The sequence below is a fragment of the Antechinus flavipes genome, chromosome X (assembly GCF_016432865.1).
Source record: "Antechinus flavipes isolate AdamAnt ecotype Samford, QLD, Australia chromosome X, AdamAnt_v2, whole genome shotgun sequence".
Classification (NCBI taxonomy): domain Eukaryota; kingdom Metazoa; phylum Chordata; class Mammalia; order Dasyuromorphia; family Dasyuridae; genus Antechinus; species Antechinus flavipes.
The window spans coordinates 704,237-722,478 of record NC_067404.1 but is presented as its reverse complement, the minus strand read 5'-3'; the positions used below and the strand labels follow the sequence as shown (position 1 = coordinate 722,478).

Genomic DNA, 18,242 nt, shown 5'->3' with positions numbered 1-18,242 from the left:
GCCTCAATCTGTGAGAAGCCAGCTTGTCTTCAGCACTGTCTGTGAAAATAAGCTGCACCAAATTCTCCTGAAAGGTAGTCAGGAGTTCTGGGAAAGATGCTGGTCTCAGAACTCAAAGGCAACTCATGCACCAGTGCCCTTCTGCAGGTCTGATCTTGGGGAACAGCCAAACACCGTGCGGTATAAAGTTGACATTGCCAAGGAAGAACACAATGGGCATGAGAAAGCTCTAATTAAGCATCACTTATGAGTGAGGGAAGATAGGGTGGCACAATGAAAAGCAATCAGTAGTTATTCTGAGTTTACCCGGTGTAAAGCATTATGCGAAGAAACGGGACACAAGTGAAAGCAACAGTCCTCTCCTCAAGAAGCTTCTGGGGGAAACATGCACAGTTATAGATGAAATCATAATTACAAAAATAGCTACCATTTATGTCACACTTACTATGTGCCAGGCACTGTGCTAAGCACTTTGCAAATTATAATCTTATTTGATCTTCACAACAACCCTGCCAGGTAAGTGGTACCGTCACCCCCATTTTATCGATGAGGAAACTGAAGCAGGCAGAGGGTAAGTGGCTTGTGTACTAAGTAAAAATTATGAAACCTCAAATCATGTAAATTCCAAGAAATAAGTCAATTATGGTATTATACCTATATCCTCTAGATGAATACTCATCACTTGAGCTAGAAGCATGGCCAAAGTCACGGTAGGTATAGTCCCTTGGAGGTGGAGCATAATCTCTGGTGTCCCGAGAACTTCCATAATCTCTGCTTGAATAATTAAAATTTAAGGGTGAATTAGATAATGCAAAATGAAAACATTTCTCAACTAAAATATTTTACTTACCTCTCCTTAGTCCTGTAACTGTCATCTCTTGGTGACATATACACATCCCTGCGTGAGGATGTTGGCTCTCTTCGGGGAGGACCACCATAGCTATCTCTTCCACGAGCCACTGGCCCTTAAAAGTGTTTTGAAATTTTAAATCAACATCTGGTGTAATGTAATTAAGTGATGCCTCCCAATAAAAGAAAAAAGGCAAGAAGTCAAGTTAGGCAAAGATTAGGACTTAAGAGGCAACTCAATTCAACGAGAAACATCTACACCAAAATTTATAAAACTTTACTTACTTGTTGACCGAATACACAGTTTCTCCCATTAATGAATAGTATCAGAAGAGAACAATGCAACTGCATACGTGAACTTGTATGTATAGTAAAACAGCCCCTCTCCTCCCAACCCCCCCACACTTCTTCAGTCATATGAGATCGTAATGAAAACCAAAGGCTTAATGCCTTGAAGCTGTGTCGTAGTTAAGATGGAAAATTCTTTCTGGAAACATTTGCTAAAGGATTTTACTGCTCGTAAATTTCTGACTTCAAAGTATCTTCAATATGATCAGTCAAGAATTCCTATTTTTTTCCTATTTCAAATCTTTCCCTTTTAAAATGATCATTTCTTTTATCTCGGTATTTCTTACCAATAAAAGCATACTCTTTTGTTGGACTCTTGACAAATTGCTAACTCATTAGCGTTGATGGATTATTGATCTGCTCTTACCAGAAGATGTTTTGGGCTAGAACCTGAAACAATTAGTAGAACTAATTGATACAGTGCTTGTTTTTCTACCTTTACTCATTGGAGTTCACAAGAATGGGAGATTCACAGAGTAAACTTTGTAACTTTGTGAATTCTCACCTCCCTTAGGTGTGCCTCCAGAAGGAGGAGTCCATATACAAAGAGACCATATATAAAGAGGCTCTTAGCTTCAGGTTACTTAGTTACTTCGGGTTAGAGAGAGATCCATTTTCCACGTGGCTGGCTGAGCTGAAGGACACTGGAGTTGGAGACACTCGGAGGGAGCTCTTGGAACCAAGCAGAGAGAGAGGCCTCTAAGCTAACCGGGCTGAACTGGAGGCAATCAAAGATCTGAACTTTTATCACCTGGCTGCGTTTTAAGGTGATTATTACTTTCACTGCAACTAAGGCTGCCTCCAGAAAACCTCCCCGAGAAACCTGCTCACTCCCAGAGAAAACCATCATATTATATCATTTTAAAAGAAGAAGATCACCACACTCTCTGATCACAGACTTCTTTCTGCTACCTATTAACTCCTCTCTAGCTACAATGATTCTTCTCTTATTCAAGTTTATGAAAGTAACCAGAAATAAAGTAACAATAACTGAGAATTCACTAGGAAGACACATGGTAATGTTTTAACTTTTTTAGTGATCCCTAGAATATTTATTAATCTTTTTTTTTCTTTCCAATTTCCTTATTTGGTTCTACTCTCTCTGAAGACAGGGAGATGGCGTAAATGAAATTTTTGAGGCCTTTGTGTCAGAAGATATCTTGCTTCAAACCCTAGCTCAACGCTGAACAAACCACTTAGTTTTCTCTTCTGTAAAAGGGGTTGATGACATCTTTCAGATTGTTGAGAAAATTGTAAAATGTTTTTGCAATCATCAGTGATGCATAAACAGCCACTCTTACCCACTTTTTCTCCCCTCAAAATTATCAAAGGCATCTAAAAAAACTTCTTTCTAATCACATTTTCTCCTTTGAATTTTCACCTAATTTTTACCAAACTTTCTTCTTCCCCCCATGAAAATCTAAATGAAATGATGTAATAACAATATCCCTTGCAATATGTACTTTGTACTTATTAAATACTTTGGAACATTCAGGGAAGAGACATAAATTACCTAAGTTCGACAGACCCACCTTTCAAAAAAACATTTTCTCCCATCACAAATGTTTTTATTATTTTCATTAAATGTTTGATTTGTATAATTGTTATAAATTATATTATATATTATAAAATATATTGTATAATTAAAAATGTCAGAGAATGTACCTTAAGTAAAAGTTTCTTGGCTCAACAATGGGTCTATCTAGAGCATAAAAACTGTCTTTCTGTAATTAACCCAAGGAATTTTGTACTGTTAATATTGCAAACATGTATACGTTATATCCCTAAGACTTACTGATCCCCCAAAATAAAGCTTGTTTTGGAAAAATTTTTAAAAACTTGTTTCTTGTGAAATAGAAACTCAGGTTTTTTCCCCCCATATAAAACCATCTTCCAAAAGAAGTTTTCTTAATGACTACAAGACTTTCATAGGTAGGAACGTTTCCAATTTACCTCTTCCTCCCATTCCACTGCTGCTGCACACCGGTCCAGAAGGGGCAGATCTTTTAAGTGAAGGATCCCCACTTCGTGGAGGTGGACCCCTTTTAACGGGAACTGGTCCTCTGGAAGTACCCACATTGAAATTAAAAGAATATCCCCTGTCATCTATGTAAAGAGAGGGGAAAAAACACCAAATTTTAGTTACCATGAACAAATATAATCAAGTTATAATATTTTCCATTCTAATACATTATTTGCCTAATCCTAAAATTCATTATTCTGTACCATTACTTGTTTGATATCAATGGTTGTTTTCTCACTTGTTTTATTTTCAAACAAAGTAATCCTTTACCTTAAGTGTTAAACTATTTAATAGCTTTTAAAGTACAAAGAGTACCTTAAAACTAAAACTCAAGGTGTTGGCATTTTGGGGAGCAGTCCAGGCATTTGATTACTACCTTACCCATATGCCCTCCACGGGGTGGTCCTCTTGCTCCACCATTTCCTCCTCTTCCACCTCTAAAGCCTCCTGGAGGATCTCTACTTCTTGGGGGAGGGGGTGGTCCTCGTCTACCACCACTTTTAAAAGATGGTTTGATGGCCTGTTCCACCTTAATTGGTTTTCCATCCAAGGACTAAAAGGAACAATTATTTTGTCAAATGTTGAGATGAACTTTAACTCAAAAAAAAAACCTTCAGATATGCCTTCATTTCTCTTTCAAAACATTAAATTAGTATCTAAAAATCCATCCAATATGAAAATTTTTCAAAAACCCATGAGTAAGCCCCCAAAATACCTGTTTAATGTTCTTATGCTGACTTTAAGAATTCCTCTGGCAGTAAATTAAAAAAAGAACAAAGAAAAAAGAAAAACATCCACTTTGTTCTGCTTCTTGATTTGAGAGGGGGTGACGTAGTGAAAAAAAGAAATTAGCTACCCAAGTGAGGAAAACCCACACTTCAAGCCCAACTACATCACGTACTAGTTGCATACAACCTTTAAGTCAAATCAACCTCTCTGGTCCTGTTTGTTTCATCATCCACTTCACAGAAGTGTCATAAGGCAAAAATGAACTTTGCAAGTAGAAAAGTGATTATGAATCAAAATGATTAAATATTTGAAATCAATCAGTCCCTAACTAATTTTTAAACAAAACATATTTTACACAATGATGACTTTTAAGTATTGCTGTAAATAAAAATAGCAACTTTACTTGCTCATAGTTTTGGTAATTAACATAAAAAGCAAAGTTGAAAAACCAAAAGTTTCCTTCATTTTCCTCAACAATGACAAACTATAGACTCATACCATATAATAAATTATTCCTTTTGGAGAAAGGGCTAGAGAAAATCATAAGTCCCCATTTCTTAGCTAATTTGCTATCGTCACATTAGCTGTTTGCTTATCTGTTTAAATATTCCTATATTTCCTCAAATTTATTGCTTTAAAAATCAAAATTACTTGATTCTAAAAACCAAAACTGTACTAAAAAGTAAAAAGAGTAATTAGGTTACACAAATGATGTAGGAAAGCAAAAACAGACAAAAAGAAACCAGATAGGGGAATAGGAAGAAGTGCTAGTATTTACAGAGAATGAGTTAAAAAAGGATAATATATCTAGAAAAATAAAGTTTAAATTTTTAAAAGAGAAATAAAGAACAGAATTAGATTAAAGAAGCAAAAAAAACCCTAAGGGAATAGTGTAGTACTTTGTCCTAGTGTAACGCCTCTGCAAATCAATTAATCCCAATTGCCTCACCAAAAAAAAAAAAAAAGTAAGGGGAATGGGTTAAATTGACAAGGAAAAATGAGAGGAGATGATGAGAGAGAGATCCATGGAGAATGTAGCAAATCAAGGTAGGGGTAAAGCAGAGCAGAGTAGCAGGAAAAGGAGACAAGAAACAGATCCACACAAACAAAAGGATCAGGAGTAGAATGTTTTATGAAATAAAATCATTTACCTCACCAGTTAAAATAAGTTCAATCAAAAGAGAAAAACAGGGAAAGTGCATTATCAGCCACATTAATGAATGCTGTTTAGACTATTTAAACAACTAAATACTATAAAAATGGAATACTGTGAGGTTATAGAAAATGAGGAGATGGTGAATTTAGAAAAATATGGGAAGACTAACTTATGAAGGATAAGGTTAACCTTACACATCTTCAGAAAAAAACAGTACAAACAAGTGCACCTCATCCTTAAAGAAATGCACAGAAATATGTGTGTGTGTGTGTGTGTGTGTGTGTATGTGTGTGTGTGTGTGCATGATCATCGATATGTAGTATGGATCAGTTCTTTTTCTGAAAATCTGAAAATTTCTATGATTACATTTTAAAAAAAAACCTGTTGAAGTCATATTAAAGTATTTGAAGTATTTTATAAAAAGTAATGTTTTTCATATTTAACATGTATTGGTCAACCTGCCATCTGAGGGAGGGAGAAGGGGAAGGAAGAGAAAAATTGGAATAAAAGGTTTTGCAATTGTCAGTGCTGAAAATTACCCCTGAATATATCTTGTAAATAAAAAGCTATAATAATCATAAAAAGGAAAGTTTGCATGGGTAGAATGTTACTGCACAGTGTAGCAGAGAGCACTTTTTGCATCTACAGAATGTGAGAGGGCTACAAACTTTATGCTACTTTTAAGTGAGAATGAAATTAAAAGAAAAAAAAAGATGGTTAACATGGAATAAGAATGTGCCTTTTCCATGTCAGGACTGCCCGAATTTCTCTACTTAGGAAAAATTATAAAGGGTTTTCTGCGGAAAAACTCTTGAACTGATATATTCAGTAAGACTATTCTGCCGGTGTTCCAAACGGAGTAGATTAAAAAGAAAAGAATGGAGTAAGTCTAAAATAAGTTTATAGTACAGGTGGAAACGAAAACCTACCTTTCCATGCATGTCTCTTGCAGCATCTTCTGCATCAGCTGGACTCTCAAAAGTAACAAAAGCAAAGCCTCTGGATTTATTGGTCTCACGATCTTTCATCAAAAGAACTGAATCAGATTTTTAAAAATGAATTTTGTACAATGTTAATACATTAAAGAAATTTTAAAACATCTAGTGGAAGGCTTGTTTTAACTCTTCACGCATGTGAGGAGCAAAACAGGAAATTATTGCAATCTTTGCACCGGAAACATTTTATGCTGACTTTAAAAAAATAAACCATCCACACTTACCTTCCACGATACGGCCATATTTTCCAAAAACTGATTCAAGAGCTTTTTCATTTGTTTCTGTATTGAGTCCTCCTATAAATAACTTCCCTGGACGATCCGCTTCAACCATTTTGATTACTCTGAAAAGAAATAATTTTAAACCGTGGTTATTTAGCAGGAAAATTGGCCTGAAAGCAAACCCGAAACAGTGACATGCATCCTTAATTCTAATTGTTTTCTCCTCATTTTTTAAAAAACGTACGTTCCCGAAAATTTACCTCAACAGGATTCGAAGGGCGCGACGGAGGCGCGAGGCAGTTAAGGGAGGGGGCGGAGTTACGGCGCGTGACCGTTGGGGAAGGAGGGGGCGGAGTGAGGCGGGAGGGTTTGGGAAGAGGGGCGACGAAGGCGCGAGACGATGAAGGGGGCGGAATGAAGCGCGAGAGCCGGAGGGAGCGGAGGGAGATCAAAGGGCGGAGGGAGGAGTTGAGAGCAAGGAGCGGGGTGGGACAGAGGGAGGCTTGAGGAAGAACTGGAGACAGGGGGAGGACTTTGGGAAGACGAAGAGACACAAGGCGGGAAAAGAGGATGAAGTGAGGCTCGAGGTTCGGGAGCGGGGTAGAGAGAGGAGGAGCTTCGGTGAAGTTTGAAGCGTGAAACGGGGGAAGGGGTGACGTGAGGCTCTAGGAAGGCCGGGGAGGAGTTATGATAGAAGGGGAAGGGAAAGATGGGGCCCAAGAGAAGAGGGATGGGGAGCAAATATTAAATACTACTTGCTACTTAAAGATTCTTTTTCTGTTACATTGCCTTTGAGAAACATAATTTAAAAAAGTTTTAAAGCTCAGAAACCTTAAAAATTTTAGTTGTCGAGCGACAAAAATTGAACCTTATCGTACCTTATCACACATTTTATCCACACAGTATGCAATAAGCTATCCCCAAAATGGTCATTACGTAATACAAACGTATTTTATTCTGGCCAAATGTTACGATTCCTGACTTTAAAACACGTCACCGGACCGCCAAACTAAGCGCCGATAAATAGCAAGGTGGCGACTGTGCCAATCCGACACAATCGAAGCAAGTCTAACCTCGTTAGGCCGTGATCCATTTTTTTTTTCACTTTTAAAAGTGACAAACTCTTCCAGGTTTTCAAACAGCAAAATCGTGTTCTTTTCCCTCAGATTTTTCCTTTAAACGTTCACTCCTCCCCCGCCCCGCCGGAATCCCGCGCAGTGCAAACTAAAGCCGATTCTTAAAGAGAAAACTGTGGTAACGACAGCGGCTATTTTAAGGCCCTGGTACCTCAAAATTCCGAAACCTCTTTCCCTCCCCTCTTAACTCAAAAAATAGCAACAATGGGACATTTCTTTGTCTAAAATGGTCATTAAGCATATTCTGGTGACTTAGGCTAACAGCAGTTTTTAAATCTATGCCTTCTCTCTTTTCCCCGACTCACACCGACCACCTACACAGACGTCCAGCATCGCAGCTGCGCAACGGTTACCAAAAGGGGAGCGGCCGTCTAACGGTGTGAGAACGCGGCTGAGAGGCCCGGATGTGAGACGCACTTTGCGTGCAGCTTGGGAGAATGGGGGTGGGGCCGTTGCCTAGTACACGTTCTCTTCGGGCTGTACCATTTCCTTCTTTTCGGCTTTGGAATTCTCTCCCTCCTTTTTAAAAGTAAACATTAAACAATTTTGAAATTAACTTTTTAAAATAAGGAATAAGCAATCTTTTATTAAAGATTTTTTTAAATGGCCAAAATTGTTTAAAGTTTTTTTAAACTACTGAATAAATTTAAATAAGCTTAACAATATTTTCTGCTTCTATCAAACTATTCAAACAGAAAAGTAGAAAAATTAGAAACAGATTTATGATTATTTTCAAAGCAATTCAGAATTCTTATGGCATTAGGCCGATAATTTAACAGAGGTTTTCTTAATTGTACAATTAACTCCACCCCACCCCCAAGGCTGTGAAGATTCCATGAAATAACTTTTCGCACCCTCTTACCAAGCGGTTTAGCCAGTAGTGGTCGCTGCCCACATGATAGTGTGTGGAAAGGTGAAGAACTTACAGATTAAGCACATATTGATCAGAGACTGTTAACTAAAGGAGATCAGGCCTATAGGCCCCAGTCACAGATGAGACCTGGGCTGCATTCCATTGTCCAAAGAAGGAACTAAGGGGCCGAAGGTGTATATCACCTTTTTCACTGCATTCCACTGACCAAATAGGGGGTTTATGTCACCAACCACAGCCTGTAAAGGGTGGGATTTGGGGGGTTCTTTGAAATGTATAAAAGTTGTCAGCATCTTCAAGTGAATGACTCTCCTCCTGTGGTTATCTTTGCTGTTCTTTCGGGCCCCCAGGCCAGGACGGTGGGCTTCTCGAGGTCCTAATAAATTCTTTCTGTACATCATTTGGAGTGACCCCTGGGTAGTCAGTTTGGGTAGGTGCAATACGTGCAATTGCCCCAAATAATAGCTGTTAGCCAGTTTAAGGGAATAGAAAAAGAAAACATTTAAATTCCATTTTGGATATAGGCAAATTTAAAGGAATCACCTTAACAACAAGAAGAAAAAACACTTTCGAATCATTTTATTACTAAAACCAACTTAATCACTCAAATGTTGAAAACATCCAAAATGTTAACATGTTCTCATATTCAGTAATCACTTAAGTTGCTTGCTTTCTTCCTTCATTAACATAAAGATAAATTTAAATTCAAATAAGGAAAATAAAAAAGGAAGCCATGAAACCTCAAATACATAAGAAAAAATTTAATATCTACAAGAACTTCATTTATTCCACACAATTTTCCCTTAAGAGAAAAAATTAACTTATTAGTGAAAAATATTAAAAGTAATTTATTAGGTTAAAAAAGTAAGTCAAGTGGCAATCATTTCAGCATTTTAAAAGTTGAAGCATGACAAATTAAATTTTATTTCAATTGAACTTTGCCAAATGATGTCAAGAGGAGAAAAATATGTTAAAGCATATAAAAAAAAGGTAAATGTAAAAAGAAAACTACCACCAAAGAATAAAATCTAAAATATTGCTGCCTGCTAAACCATGACGTTAAAATAATTCCAAATTTCGTAATTCAAATGCCAAACTGAAGTTTAAGCCTAATTGGTAAATCACCTAAAAACTCTGGAGTTTTGGATTATGTAACACGCCTAACATGTGCAAAATAAAATTTGTTAATTAGTGGCACCTGGTTTTGTTCTTGATGACAGAGACTTCACTTTGGCACATCATACTCTTTAAAATCTTATGATTGCTTTGAAATATTTCAATAGCTATTAAGACAGTTGTGAATTGGTAAATAATCTTTATGAAATTTGAGATTATCTTATTTTTGTCATTTAACTATGGTTTTTCTCCTTAACCCCCGATAAAGTAAGCCTACACCCCAAAGTTATGGAAATAGCTGTACTTTAGATATCATCTCATGAAGCAAATTCTCTATGCAGGGTTGGTTTGTTTGTTTTTTTAGCAGCCTGGCAATTGCTCTTGCAGGTGTTACAGATCCAGTTATTGATGATATAGGAAAAGTTCTCTTCACTAAAGTACTTAACCCATGACTGATGGAGTAGTGAGAAGTGTAACCTAGTTTCCCCACCGAATCACTTTTCTCCAAGAGCTAGAAAATAGGGCAGACAGAATTTTGATCTAAAAAGTCAATAAAAGGTCATAATACTTCATTTTTCTGACCAGGGTAGCTTTGGAAGAACAAATATAAATATTTAGGCACCCAGGGAATGGAAGATGGAAGACTAGAAAAAAGCCAAAATTAAATATGGCCCAAGGTCATATTTTGTTCAGAGGACTGCATCTAGATCAATCTTCTGACAACTTTATATTATAATAGGATTAAAAGAAGACTGAATTAAAAGTTGCATTAAAATAGTTTGCCACTTCTTTCTCTACATCATTTTATAGATGAGAAAATTTAAAAAAAAAACAGGCAAAATGACTGTCACATATCCAATAAGTGTCACATTAAAACAACTCTGAAGTACCATCTCACGATCTGATTGCCTAACTTTAAAAAAAAAAAGAAAAAGGAAAAATAGTGGATGTTGGAGAAGATCTGGGGAAAGTGGGTTGAAATTGTAGGATCATTCACTCTGGAGAACAACTTGAAACTATGCCCCCAAAACCACCAAATTGGGCATACGCTTAGATCTATAACCTGAAGACATTCAAAAATGGGAAAAGTCAATTAGAGACTAAGTGATGGTATGTGAAGGTTATGGAATATTAATTATTGTTCTATAAGAAAGGATTAATAGGATGATTTCAGAGAGGACTGGACTTACATGAACTTATGCTGAATGAAATGAGCAGAACCAGAGATCACTGTACATGGCAACAACAAGATTCTACTTTTCTTTTGGACTTGGCTTTTTTCAACAATGAAGTGATTCGAGCCAGTTCCAATAGTCTTGTGATGAAGAGAACGTATGGAAACTGAATGTGGCTCACAAATAGAATTTTCACTCTTTTTGTTGTTGTTTGCTTGCATTTTATTTTCTTTCTCCTTTTTGACCTGATTTTTCTTGTGCAGCATAATAATTGTAGAAATATAGATGGAAGAATTATACATGTTTCGCATATGTTGGATTCCTTGCTGTCTAGGAGAGGGGGTAGAGAGAAAAGAAAGTAAAGTTATCATGTAAAAAATAAAAACAAAAACAAAAAAAGCTTGCTTCTTTGCTAATAAGCAAGTATGGTAAAATTTTAAAAATTACCTTCTAGCATTCAAAATGAGCACAGTTTTTCAATAATTTGAACATTTCTTGGTATCATCCTTCTTTGGGACACAGAGTGATGTTTTTGATTCTGACGCCATTATTGGGTCTTCCAAATTTTCTGTATATTGATCGAAGCAATTAATGGTATCTTCTTTTAGGATTTTAAATGGTTTAGCTGAAAATCCTTCATAAGGCTCACTTGATTTCCTTCTTCAAGATGTCTGGCTTTAAATTTGTAATAACAGCATGATGTTTCTTTTGTTTATTCTTGCTATATCTTCATCCCTCTACTTCTGTTCAGTCCTACCTTTTGTGTCTTTTATTTCTTTCTATTGTTTATTTTTAAAAGCTTCTTTAAACTTTAATTTTAAACTTTAAAAAATTTTAGCATACATGTTCAAAAAAATTAGGGCTCAAGAAAATTTAAGTACTTTTATAAGATTTTGAATATTTAAATTCCTAATTGATGAAGTTTATGCATGTACTATTTCCATGTTAGAAAGAAGAAACAAATCAAACGGGTAGAACATGGAAATGATTAAAAGAAATGCAATAATTACATTTCAATTGGTGTTCTGAGTCTATTAGTTAATCTAAATATGGATAACATTAAGTCCTTTATAGTTAAGATGCTCAGTAGATGGTAAACAAGATATAGGCTATCCATATGTAAGTAATGTAAAATTTTCCAAAATAGTACATTTGGGAAGAAGGGGAAAAAAAAGGGGAAAAAATGAAAGAAATGAAAAAAATAGTTCTTTCTCTGGCAGCAGATAATATGTTTTTCAACCATTTGGCATTTTTATATTATTAATTTTTTTTTTATCTGAAAGTGTAGTTATACTCCTGTGTATTGATTATCATAACATCTGCACATTAAAATTAAGCTATTTCCCCTTCCTAGCACGTTCTGTAGTGAATTGCATCAGTTGCTCCGCCTGCATTTCCAAGATGATGGTCCTTCATCTTGGAGGTTTTTAAATTTTGGACCAAGAAAGAACCACCAAGCAAATCCAATAATAACACAGATGATAGACTCCACATAATAACCATCCAATGTGGTAACACAAGATCCACCAAGATTTTTGCAAAGTTCAACTGCTTCGGGAGTCCAACAATTCTGGTCTGACACTCCAGAGCACTCCTTCACCGTGAGAGGATCCACCAGCCAAAGGGCGACTGTCGAGGGCCAGTTCCCCCCCAGGTTGGACACAGTATTTAAAAGAGTCATATACGTTCCTCCAATAAGTGGATCACTAACTTTGGCATTAAAAGCCATTATAGAAACGTACATGCTGTACAATGTGATCTGATGTAAGGCGTAACTCAACAGTACGATGATATAGTAATAGATTGGAAATCCTCCTTGATGCGCTACTTTGGGAGTCCACCAAACCATCAAAGCATATTCCAAGCCAAGTAATAATCTGTAAGGCATGGCTTTATAAAACACATTTAGGGGCTGTGGGCCTGCAGTATACTTGCTGATAAGGCCCTTTGGACCTGAATCATTGTATTGCTGAGAATAGCTGTTATTCACAGATATTCCAGCAATAATATTGCTATCACTGCAAACAAAGTTCTACTGGTTCTGTTCTTGCTACTATGGATTAGTTTATTTAAATATTTCCAGGTTTTTCTGAAATTATGCTGTTTGTTATTTCTTATAGCACAGTAATATTCTGATACAATCACATATTATAGCTTCTTTGGTCATCCCCAAATTAATAGGCATCCCTTTTAATTTCCAATCATAAATCCATCACAAAAAGGACTGCTATAACTATTTTTGCATAAATACACCCTTTTTCCTTCTTTTGAATATTTTCAGGCTGTAGATCTAAGAGTGTGCACAATTTGATAGTCCTTTAAGCATAGTTTCTAGTTGTTCTCTAGAGTGGTGGGATCAATTCACAATTTTACCAACAATATTGCAGTTTTTCTACATCTTCTCCCAACATCCAATATTTTCCTTTATGTCATCTAGCTCAGGAATAAAATTTTTCTTCAATTAGTTTAAAGGAAACTTTATTGTCACTCTTACCATTCATCCCTGGAACTTCTGCTGGATGTCTGTAAACCCCAATCAGCTTAATCTGGTGCCATCCCCCCCAAATCCATCTATTCTTGCCAGTTACTATTTAGTAAAATTTTTTTTAAATTTTATTTTATTTAATAATAACTTTGTATTGACAGAATCCATGCCAGGATAATATTTACACAACATTATCCCTTGCAATCACTTATGTTTCGTTTTTTCCCCTCCCTCCCTCCTCCCCCCCCCAGGATGGCAAGCAGTCCTATATATGTTAAATATATTGCAGTATATTCTAGATACAATACATATTTGCAGAACCGAACAGTTCTCCCGCCGCACCGGGAGAATTGGATTCAGAAGGTAAAAATAACTCGGGAAGAAAATCAAAAATGCAAATAGTTCACATTCATTTCCCAGTATTCCTTCTTTGGGTGTAGCTGTTTCTGTCCATCATTTCTCCAATGAAACTCAGTTAAATCTCTCTGTCAGAGAAATCCACTTCCATCAGAATACATCCTCATACAATATCGTTGTCGAAGTGTATAATGATCTCCTGGTTCTGCTCATCTCACTTAGCATCAGTCCATGTAGGTCTCTCCAAGCCTCTCTGTATTCATCCTGCTGGTCATTCCTTACAGAGCAATAATATTCCATAACATTCATATACCACAATTTACCCAGCCATTCTCCAATTGATGGGCATCCATTCATTTTCCAGTTTCTAGCCCCTACAAACAGGGCTGCTACAAACATTTTGGCACATACAGGTCCCCTTCCTTTTTTTAGTATCTCTTTGGGGTATAAGCCCAATAGAAACACTGCTGGATCAAAGGGTATGCACAGTTTGATAACTTTTTGGGCATAATTCCAGATCGCTCTCCAGAATGGCTGGATTCGTTCACAACTCCACCAACAATGCATCAGTGTCCCCGTTTTCCCGCATCCCCTCCAACATTCATCATTATTTTTTCCTGTCATCTTAGCCAATCTGACAGGTGTGTAGTGGTATCTCAGAGTTGTCTTAATTTGCATTTCTCTGATCAATAGTGATTTGGAACACTCTTTCATGTGAGTGGTAATAGTTTCAATTTCTTCATCTGAAAATTGTCTGTTCATATCCTTTGACCATTTATCAATTGGAGAATGGCTTGATTTTTTATAAATTTGAGTCAGTTCTCTCTATATTTTGGAAATGAGGCCTTTATCAGAACCTTTAATTGTAAAGATGTTTTCCCAGTTTGTTACTTCCCTACTAATCTTGTTTGCATTCGTTCTGTTTGTACAAAGGCTTTTTAATTTGATATAATCAAAATTTTCTATTTTGTGATTGGTAATGGTCTCTAGTTCATCTTTGGTCACAAATTTCTTTCTCCTCCACAAGTCTGAGAGATAAACTATCCTATGTTCCTCTAATTTATTTATAATCTCGTTCTTTATGCCTAGGTCATGGACCCATTTTGATCTTATCTTGGTATGTGGTGTTAAGTGTGGGTCCTTGCCTAATTTCTGCCATACTAATTTCCAGTTATCCCAGCAGTTTTTATCAAATAATGAAATCTTATCCCAAAATTTAGAATCTTTGGGTTTGTCAAACACTAGATTGCTATAGTTGACTATTCTGTCTTGTGAACCTAACCTTTTCCACTGATCAACTAATCTATTTCTAAGCCAATACCAAATGGTTTTGGTGACTGCTGCTTTATAATATAATTTTAGATCAGGTACAGCTAGACCACCTTCATTTGATTTTTTTTTCATTAATTCCCTTGAGATTCTCGACTTTTTATTGTTCCATATGAATTTTCTAAATCATTAAAATATTTTCTTGGAAGTCTGATTGGTATAGCACTAAATAAATAGATTAGTTTAGGGAGTATTGTCATCTTTATTATATTCGCTCGGCCTATCCAAGAGCACTTAATATTTTTCCAATTTAGTAAAATTTAAAGGAGATTTTATCTCCAGGGGGACAATAAATCGGGCGATAACAATCTCTCCAGAAACACTATAAAAGACAGATAAGTACCATAAAATATTGAGCAATCCTTAATTATCAACAAGGCATATTCAGCTTCACCTGGATGACAATCCGCATTCTACTTAATGCTTGTGGAATAAAAATTTTGTCCTCTATTTACCACCAACGTCCCTCCCTTTGTCCTCCCCTCCGAGACGCGAAAGAATCTTCTGCAGGGGTGTAGACAGGTACGGGAGGAAGGGGAGCAACTGCCAAAGACAGGGAGGAAGTGGGGGAGGAGGTGGCGGCTCGCCGAGCCCGATTTCCCACGGCTTCCATGGTCTCACCAGGTTGGTGAGCCAAACAGTGAATAATAGCAACAGAGAGGGGTAACCAGATAGAGTCTAGTAAGGAAAGTATCTCTGCCTTATTCCTAATTTCCCTCCCAGCCGATGTCAGCAGGCCCCTTTCTTTGTAGAGAGAGGCATGGACGTGAGCTGCTGCAAAGGCATAACGGCCGTCAGTGTAAATAGTAGCTGATTTGCCCTTTGCAATGCACAGAGCCTGAATCAACCCTATAATCTCTGCTTTCTGGGCAGAAGATCCGGGGGGAAGGGAAGAAGACCACAGGGTAGAGAGAGAGGGATAGTCCACCACTGCTGCCCCAGAAACACGGGTGTTCCCCCACAACAAAACTGCTCCCGTCTGTAAAAAGAATCAGGTCAGGGTTTTTCAGCGGGGTGTCAGAAAGGTCAGGCCTTGCTGACTGGGACTCCTCAAGGAGCTGGAAGCAGTCATGCAGAGGGGCCGGGTCAGAACCAGGATCTGGGAGCAAGGTGGCAGGGTTCAGGGTGGACGATTTGGAGAAAGTGAGGCGAGGATGATGGAGAAGCAGGGCCTGATAGTGGGTAATGTGAACATTAGAGAGCCACTTGTCAGGGGCAGACCTGAGCAGAGCCTCAACAGAGTGAGTGAGGGGCAGAGATAGAGAGAGACTGGCCCAAGGAGAGCTTGTCGGCTTCCTTTACCAGGAGAGCAGTTGCAGCTATGGCCCTAAGGCAGGGGGGCCACCCAGCAGCTACCGAATCCAAGCGCTTAGAGAGCTAAGCAACAGGGCGACGCCAGGGGCCAAGTGTTTGAGTTAGAACACCTTTCGCAACACCTCTAGCTTCCGCCACAAAAAGATGAAAGGGCTTTGTGACATCGGAAGAACTAGGGCGAGGGGGGGGGCCTTAGTAAGGGTGGTCCTGAGATGATCAAGGCAGATTGTTCAGCAGAACCCCACACCAGGGGACCCTGTCCGGTTGTAGCAGAATAAAGGGGTTTTGCTATCTCAGCAAAAGAGGGGATCCACAATCTACAGTATCCAGCTGTTCCCAAGAATTCCCTGACCTGCTTTTTAGTAGTGGGGACCGGAATAGATAAGATAGCCTGGATACGTTCAGAAGACAGGGAACGGTGGCCAGATTTGAGAACATAGCCCAGATAAGACACTTCAGGGAGGCAAAGCTGAGCCTTTTTAGCAGAAACTCTGTAGCCTAGGGATTGAAGGAGATGCAAAAGGGCGCGAGCTGCCTGCAAGCAGAGGGACTCATCAGGAACTGCAAGGAGAAGATCATCTACATACTGGACCAGCGAGCAATAAGAATGCTCCTTACGAAACGGTTGGAGGTCCACATGGAGAGCTTCTCCAAACAAAGTAGGGGAGTTCTTAAAACCCTGTGACAGCCTAGTCCAAGTAAGCTGCCCCGAAAATTCCCCTTGGGGATCTTTCCATTGAAAAGCAAAGAGGTTGACTGCAAGGGATATAGAAAAGAAAGCATCCTTTAGAGCTAAAACAGTATATACAGTATGAGTAGGAGGTAACAAGCTGAGTAGGGTATAGGGATTTGGAACAGTTGGGTGGATAGTTTCAACCCTTCTGTTAACTTCCCTAAGATCCTGAACAGGACGAAAGTCCGAAGATCCAGGTTTTCTGACTGGTAATAAAGGCGTGTTCCATGGAGACTGACAGACTGTTAAAATACCAGCTTCTCTTAATCGATTAATGTGAACAGAAATACCTAGAAGGGCTTCTCTTGACATAGGGTACTGCTTGACAGAAACAGGAGAGGCAGTGGCTAGAAGCTGCACAACCACCCGTGCATGAGGAGCAGCCAGACCCGGAGGGTTATTTTCTGCCCACACCTGAGGAAAATCGGTTTGCAGCTGAGTGAGAAGGGGGGAGGGAGCAGGAGAGGGTGACGCAGGGGAAGCCACTAAGATATGTTCAAATTGGAGAGGTAGGGTAATAAGAAGACGCTTTGGACCTGGAGGATTTAAGGTTAGAGAAGTCTGGTCCTCAGAAAAGGAAATAGTCGCCTGAAGCTTTCGAAGCAAGTCCCTACCCAGAAGGGGATAAGGACAGTCTGGCATGACCATAAACGAATGGGTGACTGTGCGGTGCCCTAGATGGACTGTGCGTTCAGTAGTCCAGGGATAAGAAGCAATTTTACCAGTAGCACCTTGTATAGAGGTAGATTTTGGAGATAATGGGCCCAAAGGTTTTGTTAAAGCAGAGTAGGTAGCTCCAGTATCTACCAAGAACTTAACAGGTTGACCCCCAATTCGTAAGCATACCCTAGGTTCTCCGGGGTCTAAAGAAAGAGAGAGAGAACCAGGGCTCCCTCAGCCTGTCCCCTCAAGAGTGAGGACATCCTTGGGACGATTCCGGATCGGGCATTCGTTCTTCCAGTGCCCATTTTTCTTACAATAGGCACACTGGTCTGAGCCTAACGGCTGCCGCGCACGAGGGCGCTGGGAAGTACTCCTAGGGAAATTGTTTGCTTCTCTCATGGCCGCCACTACTGTCTTGGCGCATTCTTTACCTGCTGCCGCAGCTGGCGTGTCTCGGGTATTAAAGACCTTCAGAGCTATCTCGACTAGTTGAGATATGTTCATACCCTCGAACCCTTCTTGCGTCTGTAATTTTCTACGCATATCTGGGGCAGACTAACAAATGCGATATTCACAGATCTATAGTTCTCGGGAGCTTCTGGGTCAATAGTGCTATAGGCACGGTAAGCCTCATACAAGCGTTCTAGAAATGTCCCAGGGGATTCCTCTGCACCCTGAATAACCTCAGAAATCTTAGTCATATTAATAGGGTTCCTTGCCGCTGATTTAAGGCCTTGGAGAA

The 18,242-nt window shown here is 38.5% G+C and overlaps 1 protein-coding gene across 4 annotated transcripts in view; it reads right to left on the bottom strand.

The window, feature by feature from the left end:
* LOC127542666 (RNA-binding motif protein, X chromosome-like) overlaps positions 1-7,862 on the bottom strand; it is a 29,161-nt gene extending 21,299 nt beyond the window's left edge. For 2 of the 4 annotated variants that reach the window (XM_051968421.1, XM_051968420.1), the window contains exons 1-7: positions 7,763-7,854; positions 6,325-6,443; positions 6,035-6,141; positions 3,602-3,773; positions 3,151-3,303; positions 851-965; positions 655-774 (exon numbers count right to left, since the gene is read on the bottom strand). In XM_051968421.1, the coding sequence (XP_051824381.1) occupies positions 655-774; positions 851-965; positions 3,151-3,303; positions 3,602-3,773; positions 6,035-6,141; positions 6,325-6,433 (776 nt within the window). In that variant the 5' untranslated portion in view covers positions 6,434-6,443; positions 7,763-7,854. Of the gene's footprint in view, positions 1-654; positions 775-850; positions 966-3,150; positions 3,304-3,601; positions 3,774-6,034; positions 6,142-6,324; positions 6,444-7,762 lie in introns of all 4 variants that reach the window. The other 2 variants (XM_051968422.1, XM_051968423.1) reach the window with 2 other exon arrangements.
* Positions 7,863-18,242: the final 10,380 nt, after the last annotated feature.